This window comes from Geotrypetes seraphini, chromosome 2 (genome assembly GCF_902459505.1).
Source record: "Geotrypetes seraphini chromosome 2, aGeoSer1.1, whole genome shotgun sequence".
Classification (NCBI taxonomy): domain Eukaryota; kingdom Metazoa; phylum Chordata; class Amphibia; order Gymnophiona; family Dermophiidae; genus Geotrypetes; species Geotrypetes seraphini.
In genome coordinates, this window is record NC_047085.1 from 170,332,314 (window position 1) to 170,356,359 (window position 24,046).

Sequence of the window (24,046 nt, forward strand, 5' to 3'; positions counted from 1 at the left end):
CCAACTAGGCCTGAATTCTATAAATGGTGCCCAAATTTTGATGTCCCCCCAAAATGAGTACAGAGCACTATTCTTTAAATGGTACTCTGAATTGGGACCCACTGATATCTCCTATTAAAGGCAAATGCTAGATCAAGAAGATCTTTGTTTAGTCATATCAGAAATAGAGGTTATGGACTCCAGGGCCCGCAGCCAATTGTCTTTAGAACACATCTTGGCTATTGGCCTGCTTGCGGGCTATAATTGATCCAATTGCTTCTCTTTTTCTTGATTTTTAATCTTTTTAATGTGAATTGTGAATTTTAATGTGAATTGTGAATTTTTAAATTGTGAATGTTTGCTAGCGGGGGAGCCGCTATGAAGTCTTGAGAAGGACTCGTATCCAATGTTTGGCTGTTTACAGTTCTTAAGAAAGTTCTGAGTTAATCTTCCTCTTGAAAAAGCCAAAGAGGGGAAACACGTATTGTGTTACAGAGGAATTGGACTACACATACTGTGTCGAGGAAGTGAGGAAGTTGAAGGATTAACAGAATATTATATGGATTTTTATCTCATGGATTGGTTGGATTGTGACTTTTTTGTATTTTTGTTTTTCGTGTGGGGATTTTTGAATGGTTGGGAACACTGAACACTGAGCACTTGATTGGACTTGAAGCAGAAGCCGGGGCTCCTTAACAACAAAGCACACCAGCTGAGATAAGTACTCCTCTACTTATATAAATTTACAGCTTCAGTTTTAGCTTTTTGAAATCTTTAAAAGTTATAGTGGTAGGAAGGGAGGAGTGTCATGATGGATTTAAGCCAGAACTGGTGCTCTTCATGCCTTGAAGTTCTGAATAACATAAAATATAAAGGACGGGGCGAATTTGAAGCAATTCAGTAGGAAGAGTGATAAGGATAAATATTGCAACAAAAAACCACTCTAGATAATACTTATAAATGGTGCAATGCAGATAATATAATTAGGTCTACAAAAATTTTTATGCTCAGAATCATGGAGGGGTGACTGGGGAAAACCCCAGAAAAAACCACCTCACCGCCCAATCATCGCATGTACAAAGGTAGACAGCAGGTTATATCAAGTCTTTTAAAGATATAAATCGTAAGGAGTCCAAAAAAGGCTAAAATGTTCTCTTAAACAACATGCATTAGGTGATTTGAAAGAATTCAGCAAACTTATCTTTTAGCTTGCAGGTTCCGACGTGCACGTTTCGCTCCTGCCTCAGGGAACCAACGATAGTGTATAGAAAATCGCTCATGCGATGGGAAACAAAGATTCAAAAATAGCACCTGTCTCACTTGAAAAACAGAGAACATTTCTCACAGCTTGTTTCTTTAGCACTATCACTGAATATTTATACTCTTAATATATTTTATTACAACATTAGATTTTCTTTTTTGTAGAACATGTTGACTAAAAATTATGCCAGGTGTACACCTGGCTAGGCCTCCGCGTGTGCGGATCGCCAGACATGATGGACCGAAGGTCTGATCCGGAGATGGCGCTTCTTATGTTTTTATGTTCTTAAAATCCATGAGATAGTGTAGTAAGAAGGAAATTCTATAGCAGATCCAGTGGTTATGCTTCCGTGACTAGCATTCTCATACAATGACACAAGAACTACTCGACCACATCTCAAACACTCTCAACCAGATAGAACTCTGGATGCTTTCATTCAGACTGAAATTAAACCCAGACAAAACAAAATTTTTCCTAGCCTCCCCCAAAGATAAAATTAAGGAAACCACAATTCAACTAAAAGGAAAGACCTTCCCCCTTGATCCGACCATAAAAATTCTGGGAGTCACGCTGGACAAAAACTTATCTCTAGATAACCATACCGACCTCATAATTAGGAAAAGCTTCTCGGTACTTTGGAAACTTCGCACCATAAAAAAACACTTCTATGACAATGCATTCCGCCTACTTGTACAATCCTCCATCCTCAGCATCCTCGACTACTGCAATATCATCTACCTTAACGCCACTAAGAAAACTACCAGGAGACTAAAAATAGTCCAAAATACCGCGGTGCGCCTCATCTTTGGCCTAAAGAAATGGGAACATGTCACCCCTTTCTATCACCAACTACACTGGCTACCATTTGAATCTAGAATTCTTTTTAAATTTGCATGCTTCTGCTACAAATCGGTTAACGGCTCCTCCCCAAGTTACATAAACACACACTTTAACCTTTACTGCAGCAACAGGACATCACGGAGAACTCAATTGTTCGCCTTCCCTTCGCCTAAACACTGTCCTCTCAAAAGATTCCTTGATAGAACTTTTGCCTTCCAAGCAGCCAAGTCGAACCCATGGCTAGCACAGATGATACTCGAGGCCCCCACTTACCTATCATTCAGAAAACTACTAAAAACGTACCTTTTCACCAAACACGACCCTTAATAATCCATTCACCTCACATGACACTTACCCCACCCCTGCCCCCTTCCTCCTTCACCAGTCCCTCCCTCCCCCACTCTCTACCTCCCCTACCTAGCTCGATCAAACCTGCAATTTCTGTAATATTGTTGTAAACCTGCCCTCTTTGCAGACAGTTAAGAATCGCTGTAATTTCACGGCTGACTGTGGCAAATCACTGTAATTTATCGTAATTCAGCCTGCAATTTGCTATTAAAAATACTTCTAATTATGCTGTAAATCTGCTTCTAATTTTGTAAACCTACTTCTAATTTTGTTGTAAATCTGCTATTCAATGCAGATCATTTACTAATTGATGTAAACCGCCTAGAACTCACTGGGTATGGCGGTATATAAGAATAAAGAATAATAATAATAATAATATAATGGCTTTGGATATTCTTAAATGAAAGTATCCTCAAACAATAAGGTATTGAAGCCTGGTTTAAACTTTTATAATGAACACTCCAAATGTAAGTGAGAAGGAAGGGCTTTCCATAGTGAGGAATCTGTTAAATTAAATATACAGGTGTTTGAATTTATCCAGACATGCATTATGAAGTGAAAGAACTGTAAGGCAAGTTTATTGAGAGGACCCTAGCAGGGCCGCTGCCAAACTGTTGTGCACTTTAGTATACTAGATTTGTGGATGCCTCAAAATTTGCTGTTCTCTACTTTTGAACCTTTCCAGACCAAAGTTCATTCGTCATTGACCCCTGATTCAGGCATTTTCCCAAAAACATGGCACATACTGGGTCTTCCAATAGATAACTTTTTGTCCCATTCTATAAGGCCAATGGTGCTTTTTCCTTGTTCACTGCTTTACTGCATACTTTGATTCCCTCTTCTCATTGTAATCAAATTTTTAAGATCCTGTCAAAAACATTTCACTGCTGAATTTTGCACAAGTTGTCTAAGGCCATTTAGGAGTGAATTACAAAAATCAAGATAACTTATGACAAGTGACTGAACAAGAACTCTAAAGTCCTCCTTGATAAACTAAGGTCTTAAGGAATATTAGCATTCAAAGTGTATAAAATCAGTGTTACACTATGTAAGATATATGCTGTTGGAAGTTCAAGTATCCATCTATCTACACTCCTACAGTTCTTACAGACTAAGCTATGGGGAGGATAGGAACCTGTGACAAACCTAGGGCCAAGTCAAGGTTTGCCCCAAGGAAAGACAGGGTTTTGCCTAAGCCCCGTTGTAAGAGGGCAGACCAAGTGAGTGTTCCCTCTAAGCTGAGCAGGTGTCCTCCAGCTGCATTGCTACCACTAGGGGGTGGAATATTTTCAGTCGCTAAGGACAGGTATGTTCCCTGGAGTCCTGCAGAACTTGCCTGTCCCTCACAATTGAAAAATGTGACAGTAAAACAGCACCCTCTATTGGTGAGACTGTGGGTGGAGGACTCCTGCTCAGCTTAGAGGGAACACCAGGTAATACTGACTGGCCCTGGGAGAGCATGGACCTGGCTGAGATGAGCCAGAGTCCACCTGGTAGGAGTCCTGTCCCTTTAAGCCAGAGGGCTGTTAGAAGCAAGGGAAAGAAACCTACTAGAGAAATGCCTGAGGCTGATTTTCCGCCTTGGCTTAGGGGGCGTGGTTTAGAGCTCCTGAAAAGCCAGCTCAGATTACAGAGAGGGGAGAGACAGGATCAAGGAAGGCAGAGCTCTGGGAGCCTCAGAGAGCAGGAAGAAAGCTGTGGGCAGGGCATGGAGAATTGGTCAGAGCACAGACCATCCAGGAGCCCAGCTGGAATCCTGTGTGAGTCTTCTAAAGATTTTCCTTCTGACTGGGATATGGAGGAAGAATCTCCTCTCAGCAAGAATCTCCTCTCAGCCCAGAGTCAGAGTTTCTCACACCACCTGAAGGTATGTAAATTGATACAGGTTTCCCAACGTGTCAGGAGCCAACTGAAGCCATGCAGATCAGTTAAAGCTATAAGTTTGAAGTTGCCTTTAACTTACTGGTTTGCTGTTATTAGGTATTGGTTCTTTGTGTGTGAAAGCCCAATACTTACTGTGTTTCAGAAGAGAAATGCTTTTCTTTGAATTTGTGCTTTGCACTGCAGTTCCCTTTAACACGTTGGTGCTGACTGATGTGCTGCGTGCAGCTAGGATTAACTCAGTGAGGTTTGCTACGGCTACTTAGAGCAGAGCTAGAGCTGCATGAACTGTTCTCTGCTACATGCTGTTATAATATACCTGTCTCTCTGCTATAAGAAACTCTCTGTGTCTCAAACAAGACTGATTAAAACTGTATATAATAATAATAATAACAGTTCTATACTGCAGGACCGTGAAGTTCTATGCGGTTTACAATGGTTAAAAATGCTACAAATTAAGTAAAACTAAAAAAGTAAAAGCTAGTGATTTACAGCTCCAGAGATCAGTTATTGTGGAACAAGATTGTACAAATCAGCTACCTAAGTTCTTCAGGAACAGATATGTTTTTAGATGTCTTCTAAATTTCCCATAAGTATTAGTGAGCATAAGTAATAGTTCCAGATCTTTTCCCCTTAATGCTGCCTGATATGAGAAAAGATGTTTTTTTTTACATTTACATCCTCTAACCCAGTAGTTCCCAACCCTGTCCTGGAGGACCACCAGGCCAGTCAGGTTTTCAGGATAGCCCTAATGAATATGCATGAGAGAGATCTGCATATAATGGAGGTGTCAGGCATGCAAATCTGCTCCATGCATATTCATTAGGGCTATCCTGAAAACCCGACTGGCCTAGTGGTCCTCCAGGACAGGGTTGGGAACCACTGCTCTAACCGGTGGAAAAACAAAATTCAAGTGTGAGCTTCTCTTATGTCTATTGGTTGAGAAAGAGAAAAGATCAGTTATATATTTAGGGGCTAAACCAATTAGTACTTTGAAGCAAAAACATCCAAACTTAAATTTCACACGCGCCTCCATTGGCAACACTGCTGCTGAAAGTGTTCCAGGAACCAAGCTGGTATAAACTGCTTCTTTTCTAAGCCAGGGATAAATCAGCACAGCCATTAACAGCTGCTGGAAGGTATAGCCAAAAATACCTAGGGTTTGTAAAGCATTTATCCTGGACTTTGCTATTCTTTTCGTTTTCATTTTTGAATTGCACCAATACAGTGAACTGGAGACTATTTGCTGGATGTTTTTTTCATGAGCACTATTTGTTCTGTGTGAACCATAACACAAGTTCTGAAGCTTATCTGGCCAGTAGCCTAAATAAACCTTTATTTTGATTTTGGAAGCCATTCTGACGTGGTGTCTGTTAATTGAATCACTTGACTTACCTTTACCTGCACTACTAGGCAGTTGCCTAGGGTGGTTGAAAGACCAGAAGGGAACCCTCAAGTTAGAGAGGGCATGCTGGGGAGAATGCAGTCATGTCCCGAACACGCTAACCAAGCCGGTTGGGTGCTTCGGGGTGACAAACCCCAGATCATATTGGAGAACAAGTGAGGTCAATATACCAATTTTAAGATTTCTCCTTACTCAATTATAACACAGAAGTTTGTTTACTGACTAGGGAACACCATATTGCTCTTCCTATTCCTTGCAAAGAAAATTTTTAAAACAAAACACCAAACCTCACAATAAGTACGGGAGAAAAAGGCCTGAGACAGGCTTCATGGGCCAAAAATCTCCTCAACTGTTATTTGTAAAGGGCTTGTTTCATACAATTTTATTATTTCAAAAATGATTAAAGTTCAGCAAAAATAGCTCCCTGAAGAAAAATCATCCTGCTGAACAGCATGGCAGCTAGTATCAATCAGATATAATGTCACTTAACTTTCTGTTGATGGCTGTCCACCCTCCATTCAAAATATGACAGCACTGTCCCACAGTGTTTCTTTCATCCGCTTCCCTTCAGACTCGAAGTCTAAATGCAGGCATCCAACAGGGTCATCCCTGTTTCACCAATATGGCTTCCTCAGGAATCTTCCACATCTCGCAACAAGCTGCAAAGTTTACCGAGTGACAAAGACTCACTAATTCCATCGAGAAATACTTTCTGCAGTTCCTCCTCTGTGTTGGACTCCAACCAATCACGGCACAGTTACAGATGTCAAATATTCCCAGGTTTAAAAGAAAACAATCCCTGTGGCATTACTGATTTCTTCTCAAATAGCCAATGCTATTTTGTGCAGCAAAAGTTTCCTTTGCCAATCGCCATGTCTCAAGGACTGTACCACTTGCTCCAACACCACACACCTCAAAGTTTTAAACTCATGATGTGCCTGCACACAAAGGGACACCAGTGGCTCCTCCATCCTAGTATTCAGGCAAGAGCAATGCTCCAACATATGCTTTCTCAACATCTGGGAGGTCTGCCGCACATACAGTAGGGGACATGGACACCACATCAAATAGATAATTCCCATTGTTAAACATAATGTTCCATTGCTCAAATCATAATTCTTGCCCATTTTTGGATGGCAGAAGACGCAAGTCTCCATAATAATTTCACACATGGAGCATTGCCAACATGCCCTGTGTCCCCCGTTGGCTCTCCTCATCATTACTATGCATAGATGGCATCACATTGGGGCTTAAAATATCCACCCCCCCCCCAATTTTGACTTTGCTCAAATGAGAATATAATCTTCACATCCCTCAAACAGTTACATTTGTTTTCGGGAAAGCTGGATATACCAGACAGATCCATTGTAAAAGAAAGATCCACTTGGAGTCCACCCGAGCCCCTGGATTCAGTCCTCTAAATGTTTAAAATAGCAGCAATACAGGAACAAGAGAAATTAGAAGGATTACCAGTAGAATATAGTCACAGTATGGATCACGATGAAAAAGAGGCCCATACTTATTATTGTGGGGTTTGGTGTTTTGTTCTAAAAATTTTGTTTGCAATGAATAGGTAGAGCAATATGGTATTCCCTAGTCAGTAAACAGACTCCTGCATTATAATCAAGTGAAGGTAGGAACCCCCAGTTCAGATTCATTATCTTATTTTAAACTCCCTTCACCCCTTTATCTATTCATAGAATGGAACAATGTCTGCCACTTAGACTTCTGAGCTCTAAAAGACTGGCACAAACAGGTATCTGCGACACAGTATTTTATGGCTCCAAGATTATGGAATAGACTACCACGGGAATTGTAAGGCTTTTAAAACTATGTTAAAAACTTTGTTCATTCAAGAGGTATTTGGAGATGATTCTGTTGTGGCAGAAATAATTCACATTATTGAATTATGGAAATAAGCTCTTTCTTCATTGGGATTTTGTAGAATATTGACAACAGAAAATTATTTTTGTGTGAATGAGGAAATGTTATAGTTGATTCTTTATTTAGGTCTGTCCTATTGTTACTGGAGTTCTTTTTCCATGTATTTTATTTAATTTATTTATTTAAAAACACTTATATCCTGCATATCAACCATCTATGCAGATAACAAATAATACATCCATAAATAAAACAAAATATTACATACGTAATGAAACACACATAACAAAGTATTATAAACAAATAACATACGTGAACTTATACCCATATCTTTAAAACCAGACAACTATAAAATTACAGAGTGGGCAGATCTGAAAAGACAATTTGAAAAAAATAGGCTTTCAAATTCTTTCGACACACAGTGAGCAGACGAATAGAGTCTGGCACCAAATTCCAAAGTAGAGGACCTGGAACATACATGAACGATTTGTAACATTAGTGATGGATTGAATGTTGGAACAGCCAATGAGACTCTATCATGATATATCAGAGAACGAGAAGTCACCTAAATCTGTAACAGAGAGGAAATCACCTTTGGCAAAAGATCACGAACAGATTTAAATACCAAAGTTTGGAGCTTAAATTGTATTCTCTATTTAAACGGCAACCAATGAAGTTCGGCCAGAACAAGTATAACATGAGAATAATGGGGCAATACAACTATTACTCTTGCGGAGTCAGCAACTATTACTCTTGCAAGTCAGCGCTCAAAATGACATTTTCGGCAAACCATAGAAGAGGGAATTACAGTAATCTAAATGTGGTAGGATGTAACTTTGCATAACCAACCTAAAGTTCGCAGCTGACAATAAATCTTTTAATTTGAATACTATCCTAATTTTAAAGAAGACAGACTTAATTACACTTCGCCCTCCAAAACCACGGTTTCAGTATCCATGGATTTGGTTATTCATGATTTTTTTTTTTTATACATATTTGTGATTTTTTTTTTTTTTATACAGGAAACGCTGCATTCCGGAACTCCCTAGACCTTACCTGGTGGTCTAGCGGGCTTTCGGGGCAGGAATGATCTTCTTACGCTCTTGCCCGTGCAGATCACTAAGACAAAATGGCTGCGGGGAGTTCCTGTTGTAATCTCAAGAGGCTACAGGAACTCCCCGCAGCCATTTTGTCTCAGTGATCTGCACAGAGCAGGAGCGTAAGAAGATTGCTCCTGCCCCGAAAGTCAGGGAAGGTCCAGGATGCCGGGGGAAAGGTGGAAGGGAGGTAGGGGTGGGTCAGAGCCGGCCAAAAAAGTTATTCGCAAATTTTCAACATTCGCGGGCCGGCTCTACCCCTAACCCCCGTGAATATTGAGGGAGAAGTATACTAAAACAATGTGGCTACAAAACCATAAAGACATATCCAGGATTACTCCCAAACTTTTAATTTCGTACTGTATTAAGATGGTAATACTTAGGAGGAGTGTGTGGCACAGTGGTTGGATCTACAGCCTCAGCACCCTGGGGTTGTGGGTTCAAACCCCGTGCTGCTCCTTGTGACTCTGGGCAAGTCACTTAATCCTCCATAGCCCCAGGTACATTAGATAGATTGTGAGCCCTCCGGGACAGAGAGGGAAAATGCTTGAGTACCTGATTGTAAAAACCGCTTAGATAACCTTGATAGGCGGTATATAAAATCCTAATAAAACTTAAAAACTTGTAATGCCAGCATACACAAAATTCCTCAGGGCGCCTTCTTAATGATGTAAACTGCTTGGACCTGCCGTAAGAACAAATGGTATATCAAGTTTTAATAAGCCTAAAACTAGTTCATATCCTATTTGTTAGACAGATAACAATCACTTCTGTTAAGCAATAGCACATCATTATCTTGGGCACCGAACTGTGAGGTGCCACAGAGGTTCATATTCTCTCCCATCTTATTTAATATCTACATTAAGCCTCTGGCTGAGCAGCTTCGGTCAATGGACACAAAATTCTATATCTATGCCGATGATGAGCAACTACTCATACCCATTGAACCAGATGTACCCACTATTAGAACTAATGACTGTAGCTAATTCGCTTTATTTTAGGAAGAAAAATGCTGAAGGCCTGGCCTTTTGAATCACTGGGTTAATGCCGCAGTAGTATGGACCAAAGGATCAGTTCAGTATAACAGACTCTGAAGGGACTGCAAGTTATTTGGTTGGATATGCTTGTTTGTCAAATATGCTACTTATGATTAGAATTGGGGGATCAGAGCATTTCCCCCTGCCTGTCCCAGTGGGCTCACCATCTATCCAATGTACCTGGTGCAATGGGGTGATTAAGTGACTTGCCCAGAGTCACAAGTAGGAGCTTGGGTTTGAACCCACAAATTCAGGGTTCTGAGGCTGTAGCTTTAATCACTGCACTATACTCTCCCATATATACACACACACTCTTCTATCTATCCCTGTATATCAATGGTTATCAACCCAGTCCTGGGGGACCCCCAGCCAGTTGGGTTTTCAAGATATCCCTAATGAATATGCATAATACACATTTGCATGCCTGTCTCCTCCATTATATGCAAATCTCTCTCATGCATATTCATTAGGGATGTCTTGAAAACCCAACTGGCTAGGGGGTTCCCTAGGATAGGGTTGAGAACCACTGCTGTATATAGTTCAGTGTAACAACTAAATCTTTTGTTTACAATCTTGTTCAGAGGTCATTTTTGTGTTTTTCCAGGAGGCAGCATCAAACGCCAGAAGTAAGAACATAAGAATATCCTTACTGAGTCAGACCAATGGTCCATCAAGCCCAGTAGCCTGTTCACATGGTGGCCAATCCAGGTCACTAGTATCTGGCAAAAACCCAAGGAGTAGCAATATTCCATGCTACTGATCCAGGGCAAGCAGTAACTTCCCCCATCTTTCTCAATAACAGACTGGACTTTTTCTCCAGGAAATTGTCAAACCTTTCTTAAAACCAGCTACGCTATTCACTCTTATCGCATCCTCTGGCAACAGGTTCCAGAGCTTAACTATTCTCTGAGTGAAAAAAATCCTCCTATTGGTTTTAAAACTATTTCCCTACAACTTCATCGAGTGTCCCCTAGTCTTTGTAATTTTTGACGGAGTGAAAAATCGATCCACTTGTACCTGTTCTACTCCACTCAGGATTTTGTAGACTTCAATCATATCTCCCCTCATCTGTCTCTTTTTCAAGCTGAAGAGCCCTAACCATTTTAGTCTTTCCTCATACAAGAGGAGTTCCATACCATTTACCATCTTGGTCACTCTTATTTGAACCTTTTCTAGTGCCACTATATCTTTTTTGAGATAAGGTGACCAGAATTGAACACAATACTCCATATGAGGTCACACCATGGAGCAATACAGGGGCATTATGACATTCTTAGTCTTGTTAACCATCCCTTTTTTAATAATTCCCAGCATTCTGTTTGCTTTTTTGGCCGCCGCCACACATTGGCTGGAAGGTTTCATCGTATTGTCTATGATACCCAGATCCTTTTATTGGGCACTAACCCCCAGAGTGGACCCTAGCATCCGGTAACTGTGATTCAGGTTATTCTTCCCAATGTGCATCACTTTGCATTTGTCCACATTAAATTTCATCTGACATTTGGATGCCCAGTCTTCCAATTTACTAAGGTCCGCCTGCAATTTTTCACAATCTGCATGTGTTTTAACAACTTTGAACAGTTTAATGTCATCTGCAAATTTAATCACCTCACTTGTTCCAATTTCCAGATCATTTATAAAGAAGTTAAATAGCACCGGTCCTAGTATAGACCCCTGTGGCAATCCACTGTTTACTCTCCTCCATTGAGAAAAATGACCATTTAACCCTATCCTCTGTTTTCTATCCGATAACCAATTCCTAATCTACAACTGAACTTTGCCACCTATCCCATGACACTTTAATTTTCTCAGGAGCCTCTCATGCATGAGGAACTTTATCAAAAATTTTCTGAAAATCTAGATACACTATATCAACCAGCTCACCTTTATCCACATGTTTATTCACACCTTCAAAGAAGCCAAGCAAATTGGTAAGACAAGATCTCCCTCGGCTGAACCCATGCTGACTCCATCTCATTAAATCATGTTTGTCTACGTGTTTCACAATTTTATTTTTTATAATAATTTCTACCATTTTGCCTGGCGCTGAAGTGTGGCTTACCGGTCTGTAATTTCCTGGAACTCCCCTGGAGTCCTTTTTAAAAATCGGCATAACATTGGCCACCCTCCAATCTTCAGGTACTACAGATGATTTAAGCAATAGATTACAGATCACTAACTGCAGGTTAGCAATTTCATGTTTGAGTTCTTTTAGTACCCTTGGATGTATACCATCTGGTCCTGCTGATTTATCACTTTTTGACTTGTCGATTTGGCTCAGTACATCTTACAGATTCACCAATATTTCTTTCAGTTCTTCCGCATCATCACTCTTGAAAACCATAAAGACTGAAGCAAAGAATTCATTCAGTTTTCTGCTTCTGATGTACCTAAAAAAATTGCTATGAGTTTTTGCCTCTTTTTGCAAGTATGAAGGACCAATGTGGCCTGCCCTAGAAGTATTTAGCTAGGTCGGGCCCTGGACTCAGGGATGCCCTCAAGGGGGTATTTTACAAAGTTTGTGGAAATCTATTCACAATGGATTGCAGTACTGGATGCACACTACACTACCTTGGGATCCAGGTATATTTTTGTTGAATAAAACAGCTGCAGATCTTTCCCTGCCTAAGCATGGCCTGTTGCATCATAGTGTGAACATGACTAAACTTCTCACAGTCGAAAGCTGGTGTGGGTACCCAAAGAGGGGTAGCCAGAATTGGTATACACAGTAGCTTTCCAGAGGTGCAATCTATATTCAACAAGGAATGAGGAATCTTCTTACAAGAGCTGTTCTTTAGATCTTACAGGTTCAAAGTTCAGACAGTGTTCTACTAAGCTGTCAACTAGACGGCTCAGAATTTAGGACCATATTCTATAGACAGTGCCTTAGGTTAGGTGCTAGTAGGTGACCTACTGGCACTTAACTTAAGTCGAAAATGCCATTTAAAAATGAAAAAGATTTGAAAACAAAAACTGTAGGTGTTTACCGACACCATTAAAAATTACACCTGAATGGCACCTACAGAGGCACTTTACTACACCTAATGCCTCCATAGGAATAACTCTCGGCGCCTACTTTTCCCGAAGCCACAATTCTATAAATGGCAACATCTTGTGGTTGACATGCAATTGGCTGCCACCACCATTTATAGAGTCCAAGCCTTAGTGGATTTAGGGAAGTCACAAAGTGAGAATCAAGTAGAATTATTCCAATAGAGCACATCTTAGAAGGAAATACCTAGGTACTGAGACTGAATACTTGTTCCTGATCCATCCTTGCCATTTTCAGGACTCAGACTGCAAAAAAAAAAGCCTGCCCTGCACCAACTCTTCTTACCAGCTACTGGAGTTGCCGTGAAAACCTACTCTAGCCCATCTTGACCTGGAAAACAGGGGGGGGGGGGAGGAGGGGCAGCAGGAGATGACAGGCAACAGCTGCCCATGTTGTCAAATTCAGTTTATTAAAATCACCATTATGAGTCATTAGAATAGTAAAGTACTCTGAGCTATGAAATAAAGCTATATCAAGGTAAACAAAATGCTATCAAGCGTGTTTGTGAGAAAACTTTGCCAGGTGCAAAGTACATCCCTAGAAGGCTTATGTCAATCGAGCACTGAAAAGAAGAATGTATGTCATTCCAGAACACATTAAAAATCACATTCAATATTCATATCACTCCTTGGAAGTGTGCATGCTATTGGGGAGTATAGTGATGTTTCATTTTATTCTCACTTTTTAATTTTCATGTGCACTGAGAGGACAATCCTACAAATGGACACCTATATTTAGGTGCCTAGAAGGTGCCAACATGGAGACTATTCTGTTAAAGAAAGTAGGAACCTATTATATTATTCTAATAAAGAGTTGCAAATGGTGTGACTATATTACATTCTTTTTTTCAAAAATTGTACTTGCTATCAGTACTTTACAGGACCAAATTAAAAATGCTCTCTGATCTTAAAGTTAAGGCACCATTTATACAGTATGGGGCTCATAATTGAAAGTGAAAAACGTCCAAAAACCAGCCTAAGTTGGCACTTAGACGAACATTTCCCAAATGTGTCCAAGCGCCGATACTAAAAAAGGGTTTTGGACGTATTTCTAAATGACCTAGGCCTTCATAGTGCCACTGTAAAACATGGTCTAAGTCACAAAAACCCACCTAAACTCACCAGATAAGCACTGCAAACACATAAAACAGACCTCCACATACTACTCCAGTGATCCCCGACCCTTCCACTCCCATAAAAATATTAATCACACCTTTAAAATTCAGCCTCCAGACCATAATTATCTGGCCACCTGGCATAGGAAAGCCTAGTCATCCAGCACAGAGGCAGCTTAAGTCATCTTGGGGATGGGTTAGGGACTCATGGAGAGGAGGACCCATGCCCATAAGCCCCTGAAATCACTGCATTGATACTTAAACATGTGAACAAGAGATTCACATCTATCCTTTCAATTCCACTCAGTATTATATAGACTTCTATCATATCATCCCTGAGACTTCTCTTCTCTAAGCTGAAGAGCCCGAGGCTTTCCTCATAGGGAAGTCATCACATTCCTTTCATCATTTCCATTGCCCTTCTCTGGACCTTTTCTAATACCGCTATATCTTTTTTGAGATATGGCGACCAGAATTGCACACAGTATTCTGGTTGTGGCCATACCATAGAACAATACAAGGGCATAATAACATTTTCATCTTTGTTTTCCATTCCTTTCCTGATAACTCCTAACATTCTATTTGCTTTCTTAGCTACCGCCAATTATCTCTCCCTTCCTCTCCTCCACCCTCCCATATGCAACATCTTTCCTCCCCGCTCACCCATCCCTTTGTGCAGAATCTTTCTATCCCTCCATCCCATCCCCCTGTGCAGCAGAACCCCACCAACCCTCCCACCGTGAGACTGACATACCTCTGCTCCAAGGCCTCCTAAAGCAGCAGGGGTGTGGGTTGCTGAATCAACGAGTCTGATTTTTTTCGGCAAATCAGGCAGCACTAGTGTCAGGGATGGAGTCAGGGAGTGTCAGGTGCATTTGGGGGGGGGGAGAGGGGCTTCGGGGGTAGATCTTAACAAGGGATTATTTTTGGGGTAGGGTTTATATTAGGAGCATCTTTAAAAATCATGCTAGGGCTTATTTTCAGGGAAACAGGGTAGTTCAAAATCAGGATCAATGTCACTATTAGTGATTGGCTGGTGCCTTGCAGATTGTCAGTTTTGTCTAAACTCCATTTCTCTGGTGGCTTCAGTACCGATAGACTGTCATCATGAGGCACTGGTCTCATGGCTACAGGAAGATTGGGGTATTCAATTGATTTCTTATTTTTACCAGAGAAACCAGATATATTTGTCAGACAGAAGTAAGTCTATCAAGTGATCCATCTGTTCTCGCCATATCATTGGGATAGCAAATGCCATTGGCTTCTGAGTACCTCGGAGCTAAGCTTTAAGATCGACAGCTCATCTTGCACAACAAGTGTGAGGACCCCATGGTTTGTCTTGATCACCAGTCTTGCAACCAAAGTACAGCTCATATGGTTTCTTAACAAGTCGAATCATGATGCATCTTTGAGGCTTAAGTGTGTACCTCGCCACAAATGTAGCAGAATGTGTCACAGCTGTTGCAACATTGGTGAGACATTTCCTATAGCAATTAATAATTAAATGGCTTACTAATTACCGGTAAGTTACTTACATAGACAATACTATGCCATGAAGCATCAAAATACAGCCAAACTGACAGACTAGTAATGAACATTATCCCTGTACGCAAACTGTTTTTATATAGCCTTTTCAGGCACATCCATCAAGTCTATGAACAAGCTTGGCCAGGCATACCCAGACTGCATCATTTCCATGGACATTATGTAACCTACCCTGAATGTATGCTTGGACATGCCCACACTATATCCAGCAAGGTATAAAGTGAGCAATAGGCCTATATTAAGAATCAGACTAAGAATTAATTGCATTAGCCTGAAAGTATAAGAAGAAATTGTAAAAATGCACTTTTAAATGTGATTTTCATGATCAGCAACCAAAAATCTGTAAGATACACCTGAAAGTGTTGAAGAAACAAAAATTTTGTTATCCATTGCATGCACTCAACTAAAAATTAGATCTTAATTGCTTCACTTTTGTTGGCTCCTGAAGCAGTTGCTCCATAAAGTAGTACTTGATTTCATTAAGAATTTTTATCTCCCTAGCATGCCCTGATGTTCCCAGTCAATACTGGGGTAGAAGATATCACCCATTATTATTGTGTTACCCAGTTTGTTATCCTCCCTAATTTCTAACATTTCAGCATCTGTCTGTTGATCATGATTAGGTGGACGATAGTACACTCCTATCACTATCCTTTTCCTACTTACAAATGGAATTTCTACCCATACGGATTCCAAAATGTGTTTCAGTCCATTCAATTCAAGGCCCTCCTTAACATATAATGCTATGCCTCCACCGATTCAATCAACCCTATCTCTATGATATAGCTTGTACCCCAGTATTATAGTGTTTCATTGTTTATATTCCTTCCACTAGGTCTCAAAGATGCCTATTATATCTATCTTTTTATTTAGTGCAAATATATATGCATTCTTTTCCATCTTGTTTCTTAGGCTTCTGGCATTTCCATACAGACCTTTCAAATAATGTTTTATCATATCTATTTACAATTTACTCAGCAGTTGGCATGGATAATTTGCAATCTTTAAAATCAACCTGCTCTGTATTTAAGGAAACCTGGTCTACTGTGATCTGTATTGCAATCTCATTATCGGGATGCTCTGTCTTCCCTTTTATGATATCTTTTAAAGATACCTTGTCATGAACCATGCTCTTTGGAGCGACTGTCGGCCTTCCCCCATTGTCTAGTTTGAAATGCTAACACCAGCAGCCTGGTTAAGTTGGATCCCATCTTTGTGGAATTGGCTCCAGATTCCCCAGTATGTCACCCAATTCCTAACAAATCTAAAGACCACTTCCCTGTACCATCACCTCATCCATGCATTGAGACTCCGGAACTCTGCCTGTCTTTTTGGTCCTGCATGTGGAACAGGGATCATTTCTGAAAATGCTAACCTGGAGGTTCTGGATTTTAAATTTGTAGCTAAGAGCCTAAATTTGGCTTCCAGAACCTCCCTACTGCATTTCCCTATGTCATTGGTACCCACATGTAAATCCTGGCACGCAGGTTGGGTGCAAATCCCCCTTATTCTATAACACTGCGCCTAAATTTTTGGAATGTCCCAACATGCCTCATTCCCTCTCATGACCACACCCCCTTTTGGGTCGCATACTTTGGGATTTGGGTGCCCAGCATTATTGAGAAGCGTGCATCCAGTTGCACATGTAAATTCTAATTGGTGCCAATTGATTGGTGCCATTGATTGTTAGTTTGTTAATGGCTCATTATCCAATTCATTTGCACACACGTCTTGGATCGGTGCACAATTTTGGGTGCCATATATAGAATCCAGAGGATAGTGTGCAATTTTTTTAGAGTGTGCTCTATTTGCACACATGCACAAACCACTACACATGTGCACGCCATTGTTCCCTCTAAGCTGAGCAGGTGTCCTCCAACCACATTGCTACTTCCAGTAAGGAGTGGTGTGTTTTCAATCATTACGGACAGGCAGACTCTTTGTGATCCTGCAGAATTTGCTTGTATCTCACAATTGAAAGTGTGATAGTAAAAAGCACCCCCAATTGGCAGGACTGTAGGTGGAGGACTCCCACTCAGCATAGAGGGAACAGTAATGCAAGCCATCACACATGCATGTACTATTAGGAAAAAATTATATACAACATGCAAACAGCATGCACAACATGTGTATGTAGTAATCACTCAACAGTGAATGACATTTTTTTGAAATGATTGCCCGTTCTTTATACTTATGTGCTTTGCTAGGGGTGGCCTTAATGTGGGTCTATGTGTCCACCTCCTACAGCGGATTTTTACTTCCTTGCATCATGTCCCCCTCCCCCTCATAAGGGATGTTGTGCTACAACTTCTTTGGCTTTTTCTAGCAACCTGCCATTACTTGGCCCGTCAAGAAAACACTTCAAAACAAGTTAATTTCCATAACAGCATGTCCACACCAATATCGCCTGCACCATCATCTTTTTTTTATGGAGAATAATAATTACATCCTGATAAAAATGCCTCACAATCAAAGATGAAACACAGTACGATATAAAAAATATACTAATCCAAGTGCATTTGTTTAATAGGTCAGTCACCTTCTATAATGTAGATGCACTCTCTGTCGGGAAGATACTTGCTGGGGTAATTGGGGGAAGTAAAGATGCCTCCATCTGCATTTTTTGTCCAAGACCCACATTGCACTGATTTCTGCCCTTCTGAAGACATTTGTTTTCCTACAAAGTGAGACCACATATGTATTATTACATCAAGTATATTTGTGTTGCATCCCGTGTTGCAATGGCATAGTAAGGGGGCAGGGGGGCGGACCGCTCTAGGTGCCATTTTGGTGGGGGCACTGGCACTACTCCACCCTCCCCCATGCTACACTCATGCCCTCCCTTCCCCACCCTCAACTCTTTATCTCTTCACCAGTGCAAGCAACTTTTCCCGCCTGCTGCTGGTGCCAGCCTAGCTTCCTTTTGAAATCACTTCCAGGTTTTGGTGCCTGGAAGTGACATCAGAGGGAAAGCCAATGCTGGCACTAGCAGCAGGCCAAAGAAGCTGCTCATGCTGACAGAGATTTAAAGAGGTACTGGGAGGGGGGAGGGAAGGCATAAGTGTGGTGTAGGGGCGGGAAAGGAGTGGGGGATGCGACAGGAGCAGGGGATAGAGAGGAGGGCACGGGAATGCCGCCTACCCTCGCTATGCCACTGCCATGTTGTGCTCATTTGCATACATGAGTGATACATAGCTTTCATCAGTTTAGTCATTTTAACTTTACAGCCCCCTTCACCCTCCCCAAAATATGCCTGACAAACTGTTGGAAAACCGCATGTAGAAAGGACACGATTTAGTAGTGGCAAAACAAACAGAAATAATATGCATACCACTGAAGAGCAAACAAGTAAATCTGAACAGGAAGGGGCTGATTTTATAAGAAGGTGCCCATGTGAAATTCGCAAAGGCCCCTATTTCAAGCCTATTTTATAAATATAGAGTAGATCCTTTATAAAAGAGGCACTCAGCAGCAAATACACACAAATCCTCATGCACAGATTTACTGCTCCAATGAAAGCGTCGGTTTGGACATGTATTATATGTACCTGTGTATTTCTTAAACAAACTTGTACATTGGAACGCCTCCCAAACTACATTGCAACTATGCCCTTTACAAATACATCATGTAAAAGGGAGTGCATTCTATCCATGTGACTACCTTATAGGCATGTACAAGGGTCATTTCATAAATAATACACACTTTTTTTTTTAATTTACATGTTTTATTATTTTTTTCAAGTATTTCATTACAATCTTTCAATATAGTCTCCCTGCTTTGCAATGACTGAGTCTCAACGTCCGGCATGCTTCATTATTCCATCCAAGACACCGTTTTGTTCAGTTGCCAACTGGCTCGGGTACTGGCAGAAGAAAGCTCTTCCAGAGATGCAAAATGATGTCCACGCATAGGTTGTTTCAACTTTGGAAAAAGGTCAAAATCTGGTGGTCTCGTATCTGGACTGTAGTGAGCATGAAGAATGATTTTCTCAGCCAAGAGCAACTGAGGTTGGGTTTTGTTCATTTTTCTGTGCATTTTTTTGCAAAAAATCACGATAATACACGGCTGTGACACTTCTTCCACATGGAACTTTGTCTGTGACGATGATGCCTTCATGAACATAAGCAAAAATCATCATTTGTTTGACTTTTGATTGAGCTCGTCGAAATTTTTTTGGTCATGGGGAAGATGGAGCTCAACACTCGTCATTGAAAAACTACGCAAATACGGCTGGAAGGTGTTACCTCATGCTCCCTACAGTCCAGAAATGAGTCCACCAGACTTCGACCTTTTTCAAAGTTGAAATAACCTATGCGTGGACATCGTTTTCCATCTCTGGAAGAGCTTTCTTCCGCCGGTACCCGAGCCATTCGGCAACTGAACAAAATGGTGTCTTGGATGGGATGGAATAATGAAGCTTCCCGGACATTGGGACTCGGTTATTGCAAAGCAGGGAGACTATATTGAAGGATTGTAAAGAAATACTTGAATTTAAAAAAAGCATGTAAATTTAAAAAAAAAAAAAAAAAAAAGTATGCATTATTTATGAAATGACCCTCAAGTGCATGACACAAGTGCATGACTCCCTTTCCATATGCAAAACGTGCTATACATCCAGAAAATGCTTTATAAAATTACTCCTATCAAAACTAAGTTATCGGTAATGGAGACAATATATTAAATAGTCATACAAAGAAGAGATATGCAGGCCAGAAGGACCAAATTCTATGAACGGCATCTAACTCCTAGACACCGCTCGGCACAGTTCTCAATCAACCGCTAGGAATTATTTACATTGCGCCTACCAATGCCTAACTTGACTTAGACATCGCTAGACATCCTATTAGGTGCCAGTATATTAGGCCAGGGGTTCCTGTCCTAATTTACTGGCACCGAACACAGATACCTAACTCATACCATGCCTATTATCTGCCCTTAACCACACCCACTTTTGAGGTAGGTGCCTTGACTTAGGCGTTGGCAAGTGCCACTTCAAGTTCTGTATGGAACTCTTAATTAATGTCTTTTTAATTATTATTTTTTTAATGAGCTTCTACTGGCATAGTCAATTACCACGCCACTTATGCTCATTATTCAATTTATAGTTCTACATGGAACTCGGCTAGGCATCCAAAATTAGGGAGTCTAGTGGCACCTAATCCAGGCACTGTTTAAAGAATAAGGTCCAAAGGCCCAGATTCTCTAACCACCAGTAGGTGCTCAAGCTCAGTAAAAAAAACAAAATACCATTCAAACATTTTAACTGAATTTCATGGCGCCCACCAGTGCCTACAAAATGGGCATCAGAATTGTGCTTCATTAGGCGCTTTAGGCCATCTAATACCACTGTGGGCATGGCTAACATCAAAAGTGGAGTTAGGCGGCCTAAAGCGTCTAGGTAGGCACAATTCACGACAAAGATAGATGCCAGAAATATAAGATAGAGTTTTCCAGGCCTTCATTTCCAGCACCTATCAGAGGCGCAATTCTCTATATGGCATGGTCATGTGATTAACATGTGATTGGTGGCTGCTTTTTAGGCAACCGCCTATACTGATGCCGTACAGAGAATCTAGACCAAAATGCTCATTTTGTTCAGTCTTCCATATCATTTATGTGATTTCTGGTTTTGTTTGAATTTTTATCCTATCTTGTTGGATGCATATAGTTGGTGTGATTTAGGAGATTCCTATGAAGGGCCGCTGAAAAGTTCTCAGTCCAGCCAACAAAGTTGGGTCAGTCTCCATGGAGGGCTATACATTTAGTCCAGCGATTTTTCCGCTTTTTATTCTGTATTTTTCTGTATAGCCCTCCATGGAGACTGCAACAACTTTGCTGGTTGAGCTGACAACTTTTCAGCATCCTCTCTTATCATACTCACACAACATTTTGTGTTGCTGTTCCTTTTAATTAATAAAATACCTTGTTTAATTTAAAAAAAATTGTTTTCTTTCAGGGGCAATGTCATAAAGTGTACACTGTTGTTCAATAGTGCACCCTATTGCTCAAATAGTGTCCCTCATTGTACGATAGCATGCTTTATTAAAATAGAGGCGCAAATCAGTTTTCTTAATTTTAAATTACTTTCTTTTTATCATGTTATATTAATTTGTTGAACACCGCATTGATGTTACTCCACTGCGGTATATCAAGCGATAAATCAACTTGGATAGTAGGCCTATTGATAAATAGTGTGTCCTTTTGCCAACACCGGGGGGGGGGGGGGGGGGGGGGAGGACAACGACAAAGGAGCTCTATTATAAAGTGGGCTGTGCTATTTTTAGTGCATAGGTTTCCTATGCAGTGAGGTCACTTTTTCGTGTGGGCTCTAAAATGGTTTCTCATTAATGGCCGCATGTGAATTTCAAAATTAGCATGTGAGCCTTTACTGTCACCTATTTTCTAGGCAGTAAGGGCTCCCGTACTAATCCTGCGCTAATTAGTCAGTGTGTGCCAATGCCCACGCGCCAACCATACCCCACGTGCTAAAAGTATATTTAAAGTATTTTCTAACATGTGGTTGATGTGCATTGAGCCCAAAATTAGCGCCCTCCACATGCATAAATTTTAAGCGACAGTAAGCGCTTGATAAAAGGGTCCCAAGATTTGTTTCCTCCCCCCCCCATTGTTTCAGATTAAAATAACATGAAATGAAATGACATTGACCTGTCTCAAGACATTTTGAATGCATGCAGATCTCTAGTACAGAGAAACAGCAGAAGTGAAAGTAGTAGTGAAAAAAGAGAACACGTACGTACCTGCTGCTCGTTTTGTTGCCCCAGACACATACAGAACGATTAGACCTGTTACAACTGAAATAGAAGACACGTGGAAGTTGAGGTACAGCCATAGGCTAGTGCAGTCAGACTGAACCCCCTTCACTATTCCTTAGAGCTGAATGGAAAAAAACAAATCACTCTAAAACTGAATTATTTGTGAATCAGATGCATGTTGATAATTAATGATCAGCAACATTTGCATTCCACAATATCTTAAGTGTAATTACTGTTGCCGTCCAAGACTTACAAACTGTGATAGTGCTCAGTAGATACAGAACTCTTGAAAGCAGCCATTATGTCTCTCTCTGCCTCTGCTAACTCTACCCTCCCAGTCATATTGGTTGCAGAGCACTGCAGAGGCAACTTCCTGTGGTGTACTGGCCAAAGATCTGGCAAAAATGGACAACTTGTACAGAAGAAAGAGGAAGTGACCAAAATAATTGAAAATAATGGGGATGACAGCAATGGGAAGGACAGAATGTATTAGGCCTGATCTATTACACTGCATCAATTATTTTAAAGGGAAGTCTCTTGGTGAGGCCCTTTGGCATAAGACTGGTGAGGAAAAGAGAGGAAGATTAATGAATTAATGGGGGTGGATGGCCCTGTGCCAAAAAAAAAGATAAATGACACACACAGAACTGTCCCTGTCTTTGGCATTTAAGGAGCTAAGGAATTCACCACCATAAACGTTTGGAATTGGCACTATATCGTTTTCAGCATAGCTAAAAGAGCATCGCACTGAAACTTAACATAGAGAAACCAACTTTAAATTTTTTTTGTCAATCAAAAACAGAGACCTTTCCAAAAGCAAAAAGTCAGATATTTCGTTTCAGAAAACAGTAACACGGGAAAAAAAAATAATAATCGGTTCTGTTCTGCATTTTCTTATTACCCCATCCAGCTCCTTCTTTCTGGGTAAGGGACGAAAATAAATAAATAAATACACACCTACATATTCAAAATATAAATCTTTTGCCTAGTTCTAGCAGTGAACTATCGTCACCATTTCAGCACCCTCTACTCGGGCCAGTGAGTGAACAGCAAGTGGACATGCACTTTTTTTTTTTTTTTTTAATGTATTTTCATTCTTCCACTCAAGCTTTGCGCAAATACTTCATTCTCACTAGAATGTACAACCCCCACAGGTAAACGGGGGATCTCTTCCAATACGTTTTAAGAAAAGAAAAGGAAAGAAAAAAAAAAAAAAGTTTCAACCTTAGTAGTTCTTGAAATTGCCTAGCCAACTCCGCCAGCCGCGCTGCGGAAGGAGCTTACGCCGAGAAAGAGGCGCCAAGATACTCACTGTGAAACAAACTGCGCCCATGGATCATGTCTGGTCCTTACACAAGGGGCTTCGATCTCCACGAATTCCATTTAGAGGCGCGAGGGCACAGCGGATGGAACTGAGAAAGTACGAGACCGCATTCGGCGGCGGCGGCGGACAATCACATCGCGCGAGCGGAGGGAACGAGCCCCACAAACGCGCACTGGCAATTTTCTCGTCAGCAGATCTTCCTCGGGAGCCGTGTCCGGGGCTGCAACGAGCTCGTCCAGCGGCGCTAACGGGCGAGCAAGGGCTGAATAAAAGGCTGGAAAGCGGTTAAAGGGATCGAGAGCGATGGAAGTAGTACCATCCCGGTGAGGGCGAGCGAGCTAATCGCCAGTTTCATAGAACACCAAAAGCAGCTCCAAGCGTCCACATGATTTCCAGACCGACGTTTTCGAGATCTTTTGGTTCTTCCGAGGCATTGAAGGGATTAAAGGGTCCGTCATCTGCCCCTTCCGATCGCTCCACCTTGCAGTCTTCCGAGGACAAGATTTGCA

The 24,046-nt window shown here is 41.0% G+C and overlaps 1 protein-coding gene across 2 annotated transcripts in view; it reads right to left on the reverse strand.

Moving 5' to 3' along the window:
• The window catches only part of NETO1 (neuropilin and tolloid like 1), a 291,913-nt gene extending 268,079 nt beyond the window's left edge, over positions 1-23,834 (reverse strand). Inside the window, exons 1-3 of one of the 2 annotated variants that reach the window (XM_033929810.1) lie at positions 23,526-23,834; positions 22,199-22,252; positions 17,980-18,117 (exon numbers count right to left, since the gene is read on the reverse strand). In XM_033929810.1, the coding sequence (XP_033785701.1) occupies positions 17,980-18,117; positions 22,199-22,252; positions 23,526-23,553 (220 nt within the window). In that variant the 5' untranslated portion in view covers positions 23,554-23,834. Of the gene's footprint in view, positions 1-4,444; positions 4,569-17,979; positions 18,118-22,198; positions 22,253-23,525 lie in introns of those variants that run through there. The other variant, XM_033929812.1, reaches the window with a different exon arrangement.
• Positions 23,835-24,046: the final 212 nt, after the last annotated feature.